This window comes from Gossypium hirsutum, chromosome D08 (genome assembly GCF_007990345.1).
Source record: "Gossypium hirsutum isolate 1008001.06 chromosome D08, Gossypium_hirsutum_v2.1, whole genome shotgun sequence".
NCBI lineage: Eukaryota > Viridiplantae > Streptophyta > Magnoliopsida > Malvales > Malvaceae > Gossypium > Gossypium hirsutum.
This window is the reverse complement of record NC_053444.1, coordinates 7,212,886-7,221,311: the sequence shown is the minus strand read 5'-3', so window position 1 is coordinate 7,221,311 and position 8,426 is coordinate 7,212,886. Positions and strand designations below refer to the sequence as shown.

General features: G+C 37.5%; 1 protein-coding gene across 7 annotated transcripts; it reads left to right on the top strand.

Annotated features, from left to right (window-relative positions):
- Positions 1 to 558: 558 nt before the first annotated feature.
- Positions 559 to 8,103, top strand: LOC107915763 (cellulose synthase A catalytic subunit 3 [UDP-forming]). 7 transcript variants are annotated; one of them, XM_016844931.2, is made up of 16 exons: positions 676 to 844; positions 1,185 to 1,289; positions 1,435 to 1,603; positions 2,017 to 2,212; positions 2,417 to 2,634; positions 2,734 to 2,806; positions 2,922 to 3,120; positions 3,416 to 3,682; positions 3,798 to 4,143; positions 4,221 to 4,358; positions 4,682 to 4,807; positions 4,894 to 5,106; positions 5,237 to 5,501; positions 5,617 to 5,819; positions 6,299 to 6,649; positions 7,274 to 8,103. In XM_016844931.2, exons 3-16 carry the CDS (start codon positions 1,580 to 1,582, stop codon positions 7,856 to 7,858), a joined length of 3,204 nt encoding a protein of 1,067 aa, XP_016700420.2. In that variant the 5' UTR covers positions 676 to 844; positions 1,185 to 1,289; positions 1,435 to 1,579; the 3' UTR covers positions 7,859 to 8,103. The 7 variants fall into 7 exon arrangements, with proteins under 7 accessions (XP_016700440.2, XP_016700413.2, XP_016700420.2 ...); XM_041099717.1 differs by having other exon boundaries at positions 717 to 844; positions 1,238 to 1,289; XM_041099719.1 differs by having other exon boundaries at positions 718 to 999; positions 1,238 to 1,289.
- Positions 8,104 to 8,426: the final 323 nt, after the last annotated feature.

The following is an 8,426-nucleotide window of genomic DNA, read 5'->3' as shown; positions in this document are numbered from 1 at the left end:
ATGGAGAGGGGGAAGGGGGGAGAGGGAGAGGGAGAGGGAGCGGGAGCGGGAGCGTGGGAGGGAGAAGATGGAGAGGAAAGAGAGAAGAGGGAGACGGAGAAGGAAAGGGAGCGGGAGGGTGAGATGGAGAGAGAAAGAGGTACGGGATATTTTTATTTTATTTAATTATTTTTTTTCAATTTCTAGTTAACTTAAGGTAAAATATGTATTTTATTTAATTTTATAAAAAAAATATAATATAATATTTATTTAATATTTCAGGTCGAGTGAGAGGTGAAAAAAATTAAATTTTGTATGACTTCGAAAATTTAAGTAGTGAAAAGTATGGTTGTTTGAATTCGACCTTTAATCGAATTAATTAGACTGTAAAATAATATTAGTCTACAGAAAAATATTTCAATCGAATTAAAAATTATTTAAATTGAACGATTAAATTTATTTTTTTAAAATATTTTAAAAATTTATTTAATCAAATTAAAAATAATAATCCAACCATTATTTTAATGAATTGGATCGATCCTTCAAATTTTAAAAACTTTGGTGGAAGGTATAAAACTCAGATTGGGTCGGAGCTAGAACCGGCCCGCCCGGTTGCCATCTCTAAATGTCGGCAGTCTTCGGATACTGGTCCGGGTCCGGGTGTGTTGAAGAGCTCGTTGTTGCACTGTCACTTTCGTTTCTTGTAAGTAAGCATTTCTCTGCTTTAGAACTAGAGCTATTATTTCCATTATATCTTCTTTGGGAAGGGAGAGAGAGAGAGAGAGAGAGAGAGAGAGAGAGAGAGAGAGCTCTTTGTTACTCTGCATTGCTTGTCTCTTTCGTTCCTCAATTCTTCATTTGCAAGGTTGGTACATCACTTTTCTCTCTTAGATTTCCCTTTCTCTCGCTGCTTTCCCACAAGATCTGGTGTAGATTTGTTCTCCTTTTGCAAGAGATTGAAGCCAATTTGTCGCTTTTGAGTTCGATTTCGCTTTTTAAGCGCCCAACTCTTTTTCTCATGTTTGTTTTCACTCTAAAACTTGTGGTTATATAGCCTTAGCTTTGGATAATGTTTTCTTGGTTTATTCGCGGATTTGTTTTAATATTTTGAAATATATTGTGTTTGATTTGTAATCGCATTTCGTTAGAACGTTTTTTGCTCATGAAATTACAATCGGAGTAGTTAACTCTTTCTATTTTCTCAGTCTGATTTCGGATAGAAAGCTCAGATCGTGGTTATTTTGGTTAACTCTTTCAGTTGGAACTCAATTAAGTGGCGTTTATCGAACATTTGAAGAAAATATTAAACGGTGGAATCTCTAAGAATAAGATACTTCAAATTTAGTTGCATTTTCCATTAAAAGTACTTTCTTGGAAATAGTTTCCGAGGCATGGGAAATGTTAGTTAGTGAACGATAATCTCTTTTCTCATTGTTTATTTATTTATTTTTTCAGATTTGCGATCAACAACTTACTCTTGAAGTGGAGGATTAATTGAAGTGAATTGCTACATTCATCTAAAAGGCATGCACATCTCTTATTGATATTTGGACGACCTGTTATATCCCTTGTTCTCAGATAAAGAAAGAAGCACGTGACAATGGAATCGGAAGGAGATATTGGGGTATGAAATGAAAGAAATATTCATAGTTGTCTCCGGTTTGCTGTTTGCTTTATTGATTGGAAAAATTGAAGGCAAAAGAAAATTAAACCACTTATGGGTCCATTATTTTTTCTTGGCTAAAAATTGTATCCCAATTAAGCTAAATACCTGCAACAGGTCCTCGAGTAAAAACTATTGCTTTTTGGTTCCATGATTTTAAGGAGTTCGAGTTGACCATGTTTGCAATTGGTTTCCTGAATTTATTATGACAATCACAACCTAGTTATCACTGCTTGTGATGATTTCCCTATACTTTCTGTTTTCTTAGTACTTATAGTTGGACATATTTGCTAGGTTTAAATGTTTATACTTAGATTAACAAGTCGTCTATTTCTGTTGCTAAATGTGTGAATTGTTACTCTGTGATTGATCAGGGCAAGCCCATGAAGAATCTTGGTGGCCAGACATGCCAAATCTGTGGTGACAATGTTGGCAAAAATACAGATGGTGATCCATTCATTGCTTGCAATATATGTGCATTTCCTGTATGCAGGCCTTGTTATGAATATGAAAGGAAGGACGGGAATCAGTCTTGCCCTCAATGCAAGACCAGATACAAGTGGCAAAAAGGTACTTTGAACATTAATGTTTCACTAGATATGCACATGGTCCAAAGTTCTACAAATATATATTTGTGAGATATTTTGTTGTATGTAGGATCTGTTCATTAACACTAAATGTTGAATACATTTTCACATTATTGTACTCAAATCATCCTTCAATTTTACCAATAATTATCAATGGTTTTCCAATTATAGTTATTACTGGTTCCAGGCAGTCCTGCTATTCTTGGAGACAGGGAAACGGGTGGTGATGCAGATGATGGCGCCAGTGATTTCATTTACTCAGAAAACCAAGAGCAGAAGCAGAAACTTGCAGAAAGGATGCAGGGCTGGAATGCAAAGTATGGTAGAGGGGAGGATGTTGGTGCTCCAACTTATGATAAAGAAATTTCTCATAACCATATTCCTCTGCTCACCAGTGGGCAGGAGGTAATTCATTTGCTGTCTAAAAGCTAGTGATTTTCTGTGAGATTGATCATGCATAGAATGATGGATTGGAACTTTTCTTTTTCTCTTGGAATATTGTAGGTTTCTGGTGAGCTATCTGCTGCATCACCTGAGCGGCTTTCTATGGCATCTCCTGGAGTTGCTGGTGGGAAATGTATGAATCCTTTTCCTTATGTGGCTGAGATCAATTAATTGCACAAACAGAAATTTATTGTTTAGTCGATAGGTACCTATGGGTAGTTGATATAAGTATTGTAATTCCTGTGCAGCGAGTATTAGGGTTGTGGATCCAGTGAGGGAGTTTGGTTCATCAGGACTAGGCAATGTAGCCTGGAAGGAGAGAGTTGATGGCTGGAAGATGAAGCAGGAGAAGAATACTGTTCCTATGAGTACATGCCAGGCTACTTCTGAAAGAGGTCTTGGAGATATTGATGCCAGCACTGATGTGCTCGTGGATGACTCTCAACTGTGCGTTCCTATCTGTTTAATTTCTAGAACTTTTGTGAGGTTTTTTGTTCTTGTGCATAGTTGTCCAGGGAAAGTCAAAAAATTATATGAATCATGATTACACTTCAGTACTTTGTGTATGGTATTTCTGAGTCCTGCAATGTATATAAGTGTGTGTATATTCATACATATTTTGAAATAGGAGAAACCTAGTTTAAGCAATCACTGTGAAATTCTTGGTGTGTGGAATCTGAGTCCTGCTATGAATCTGTCTTGCCTAGTTTAATTGTCCGCACTCTTGCTTCTTAATTTGCAGGAATGATGAAGCTAGACAGCCTCTATCAAGGAAGGTTTCCGTTTCCTCATCTAAAATAAATCCTTATCGGATGGTCATCATACTGCGTCTTGTTATTCTCTGCATTTTCTTGCACTACCGAATAACAAACCCTGTTCCAAATGCCTATGCTCTATGGTTGATATCTGTGATATGTGAGATTTGGTTTGCAATATCCTGGATATTGGATCAGTTCCCCAAATGGCTTCCTGTTAATCGTGAGACGTATCTTGATAGGCTTGCCTTAAGGTGGAATGTTTCTTCCTGCCAATCTCATGAATCCTTGCTAATATTTTGAGCTGTTGTGCCAACTCAGTCCCTGTGATTTTTCTTCTTGTGATTTCAATTCCTTGGATGAATTCAGATATGATCGAGAAGGAGAACCGTCGGAATTAGCTGCAGTTGACATATTTGTGAGTACTGTCGACCCATTAAAGGAGCCTCCACTTGTGACAGCCAACACTGTACTATCCATTCTTGCTGTTGACTACCCAGTTGACAAGGTCTCTTGCTATGTTTCTGATGATGGTGCTGCCATGTTAACCTTTGAAGCACTGTCTGAGACATCAGAGTTTGCCAGGAAATGGGTACCTTTCTGCAAGAAATATAACATTGAACCTCGGGCTCCAGAATGGTATTTTGCACAGAAGATTGACTACCTGAAGGATAAAGTTCAAACATCTTTTGTTAAAGATCGTAGAGCTATGAAGGTAAGGGTCTGCTTGGTTGTGCCATATTGCTCCATATTCAAAATTTCATCATGTTCAATTCTTTGTTTCTGTTGCAGAGAGAATATGAAGAATTTAAAGTTCGAATTAATGGGCTTGTCGCAAAGGCACAGAAAGTTCCTGAAGAAGGATGGATTATGCAGGATGGTACACCATGGCCCGGTAATAACACCAGAGATCATCCAGGAATGATCCAGGTAGGACAATTTTTTGCGTTCATAGATGCACTACACATGCACCAACCCTGATCAGGATGGCATATGTTCCTAATTTCTAGATTATATGATTCTATGCACTCAAAGGCAAAGTGGACTGGAAAAACTCCAACAGTGCATATTAATGTACGCATGAGAGGAAAGCAAATCTGCTTGAGTTATTCCACTCCATTTTCAAGTTTATTGCTTATTTATTTTGTTATCCACATGGTTTTCATTATTCAGAATGAAGTTTACTGGGTTGCCAGAGGTATAAGTAATTTGGATCCATTAATAACTACAATAAGGTTTTGTAAAATTTGTAGGTTTTCTTAGGCCAGAGTGGGGGCCTTGATGCTGAGGGCAATGAGCTGCCAAGGTTGGTTTATGTTTCTCGTGAAAAGCGTCCAGGCTTCCAACACCATAAGAAAGCTGGTGCTATGAATGCACTCGTAAGTTACTTCTTAAATAATACTTTATTTGTATTCTTTGTTGTCTATCATATGTCAATCTAGTTTTCAATGAATCTTTCTTGCAGGTTCGAGTGTCAGCAGTTCTTACGAATGGACCTTTCCTGTTGAATCTTGATTGTGATCACTACATAAATAATAGCAAGGCCATAAGGGAAGCTATGTGTTTTCTGATGGATCCAAACCTTGGGAAGCAAGTTTGTTATGTTCAGTTCCCACAAAGATTTGATGGTATTGATCGGAATGATCGATATGCCAACAGAAATACTGTTTTCTTTGATGTAAGCAAAATGTTTCACTCATGTAGATGACTGCAGCCATGTAGAATGATTTGTGTGTATCAATTTTTTATAGAACATACTGGCAGTAGAATTCCTTTTGATGCATCTTATATACTTTGTTAAACTATAGATAAACTTGAGGGGTCTGGATGGCATTCAAGGACCTGTTTATGTCGGTACGGGATGTGTCTTCAATAGAACAGCATTATATGGATATGAACCTCCACTTCAGCCCAAGCATAAAAGGGCAGGGGTGCTGTCTTCACTCTGTGGGGGTTCTCGGAAGAAGAGTTCAAAATCAAGTAAAAAGGGATCAGACAAGAAGAAATCTGGCAAGCCTGTAGATCCTACTGTACCAGTATTCAGTCTAGATGATATAGAGGAGGGTGTTGAAGGTAAAATGCACTTTTTTGTCTTTTAAGTGGTGATTGTTATGTATTAGTTCCATGCCTTTTTTGGCCTAACGGGGAAAAGCCCTTCCATTTCCTACCTTGTGCTATGTGAAATTAGGTGCTGGGTTTGACGATGAAAAGTCGCTACTAATGTCGCAAATGAGCCTGGAGCAACGTTTTGGACAGTCTGCTGTTTTTGTTGCCTCTACACTTATGGAGAATGGCGGTGTTCCTCAGTCTGCTACGCCAGAAACACTTCTTAAGGAAGCAATTCATGTTATCAGCTGTGGATATGAAGACAAAACAGACTGGGGAAGTGAGGTAAGTTGTTCTCCTTCTTGTCCCTTTTTTCACTGCACCTAAAAGTTTATTGCTCATCTTAAGATAGTGTGGTTGCTTTATGTGTAAAATTGATATCTGGATTTATGGCTATTCAGTTGATGTTCATAATGTACTGAATTATTTACAATGATTGTTTTAGGGCTTTAGAAGAAGAAAAGAAAGAGTATAATATAACCCAAAAGAAAATTACCGTTGAATATAAGCTTGTTTTGGGTGCATTTTGTGCTCCTAGATCAGTGACTCTGTATTCAAAACTCAGTTTTGAATTTTAGAATTGCCGTTCTGGGAAGTTAGACAAATGCTTGCTTTTATTCCATTTTAAATTTCAATTTTTGTTGCTTGTGCAGGATAGTCTCTTGTCCTTTATTTATGCATGTATTTTTGTTTAATCTTCCTAACATCTTTCTCCTTCAATCTGCCATAGTGGACTTAAACTTTCATGTTCCTTTTGCCTACAGATTGGATGGATCTATGGTTCTGTTACAGAAGATATTCTTACTGGATTCAAAATGCATGCCCGTGGTTGGCGGTCAATTTACTGCATGCCAAAACGCCCAGCCTTTAAAGGGTCTGCTCCTATTAATCTTTCAGATCGTCTCAACCAAGTGCTTCGATGGGCCCTTGGTTCTGTGGAAATTCTTTTTAGTAGGCATTGTCCTATCTGGTATGGTTATGGTGGTAGGCTGAAGTGGCTTGAACGATTTGCATATGTTAACACTACCATCTACCCAGTCACCGCTATTCCTCTTCTTATGTATTGCACATTGCCTGCTGTCTGTCTGCTCACTAACAAGTTCATTATCCCACAGGTTAGTCTTTTCTACATAATCAATGTTTCATTTGCAAAAATGCACATGGACTTATCACCTAACATAGACTTCTCTATTAGGAAGGTCGGTCAATTAACAATTTAAAGTAATTAATATAAATTAATAATTCATGTTATATTCATTATTTTTTATTTTGAAAAATTTACTTTTACTTAAGGTCATTCAGGTTCAAATTAATTCAGGTCCATGTCAATACAGTCCCTATGATTTTGGTTCGGATAACTTTTTATGGTTTAAGTTGTTGAATTTTTATGGTCAAATCAGGTTGGCTAGTGGTTAGATGGGAGCTTTTGGCTGCTGAGGAGAATTAACTGGTTTAATTGCACATATAACTAACTTCGCTTACCTTCAACTTGATTTTCATTTACCTTAAATTTGTATTTTTAATCGGTATCCTTTTATTATTTTATAGGTTATTTGAACTGTTATGAGTCTGGAAATAATTCATGTGAAGATACAGTCTTCTCTCGAAAAAGACCTTATTCATATACTTTTTGATAGATTATTAGTGCCTCCCTAACTCCCAACCGTTTTGTTATGGTGAAAGCTACAAATGGGTGAATCTTACGTTAATTTCTGTTGTTTGATTTGCTGTGACTGCAGATTAGTAACATTGCAAGTATATGGTTTATATCTCTCTTTCTTTCCATCTTCGCAACTGGTATTTTAGAAATGAGGTGGAGTGGTGTTGGAATAGATGAGTGGTGGAGAAACGAACAGTTTTGGGTTATTGGTGGTGTCTCCGCACATCTTTTTGCTGTTTTTCAAGGGCTTCTCAAAGTTCTTGCCGGCATTGACACTAACTTCACCGTTACCTCGAAAGCATCAGATGAAGACGGAGATTTTGCGGAACTTTACATGTTCAAATGGACAACCCTTCTCATCCCACCGACTACTCTCCTTATTATAAACTTGGTGGGGGTTGTTGCAGGAATCTCTTATGCCATCAACAGTGGTTATCAATCATGGGGTCCTCTCTTTGGCAAGTTGTTCTTTGCGTTCTGGGTGATCATCCATCTCTACCCCTTCCTGAAGGGTCTGATGGGACGGCAAAACCGGACACCGACCATCGTTGTTGTATGGTCAATTCTGCTTGCCTCCATTTTCTCTTTGTTGTGGGTGCGGATTGATCCCTTCACCACTAGAGTTACTGGACCAGATGTAGAGCTGTGTGGAATCAACTGCTAAGTTCATAGAAAAGGTGGGAATGAACGAATTATGATGTTGCTGTCTCTAATTAAAACTCAGTTCACATCATGTGCAGTATATATATATAGGTCATATAATATCATGTTTTATCAGGAATGTGATGTAACATTTTGGACATGCCTTATGGTTACAGCCTGTGGAAAATACTGGTATTTATTCAAGTATATACAGACGCATTATTAGAAACTCATGAATGAATGAATGAGTTTATTGTTCAATCAAAACTACTATGTTCAGTGTTGACACCATTTTTTAGATGAAAACGGGGTTCATTTGGATTTTGGAAACGAAAATGAAAACGGGAGTCGCCACCAATCTTTTTTGATGAGGTGTGATCGGGTCACCTCGTAAAAGTGGTTGTTTTTAATAAACAATTTAATTTTATTAAAACAACGAGTTTGGTCCACGAAATTCAGAAAAATAGGTTCGGGAATCGGTTATGTACGAGGAAGGATTAGCACTCTCGTAACGCCCAAAATTGGTACCTAGTTGATTAGTTAATGTCTTAATGTCGAAAATTAAAAACTTTAAAGAGATTTAAAAATAC

Excerpts from the sequence above, each read along its gene's own strand:
- LOC107915763 (XM_016844951.2), top strand. The coding sequence starts at position 1,580 with ATGGAATCGGAAGGAGATATTGGG. Across the intron at positions 5,502-5,616 it reads TATAGAGGAGGGTGTTGAAG|GTGCTGGGTTTGACGATGAA; the intron begins GTAAAATGCACT and ends ATGTGAAATTAG. Across the intron at positions 5,820-6,298 it reads AAACAGACTGGGGAAGTGAG|ATTGGATGGATCTATGGTTC; the intron begins GTAAGTTGTTCT and ends TTTTGCCTACAG.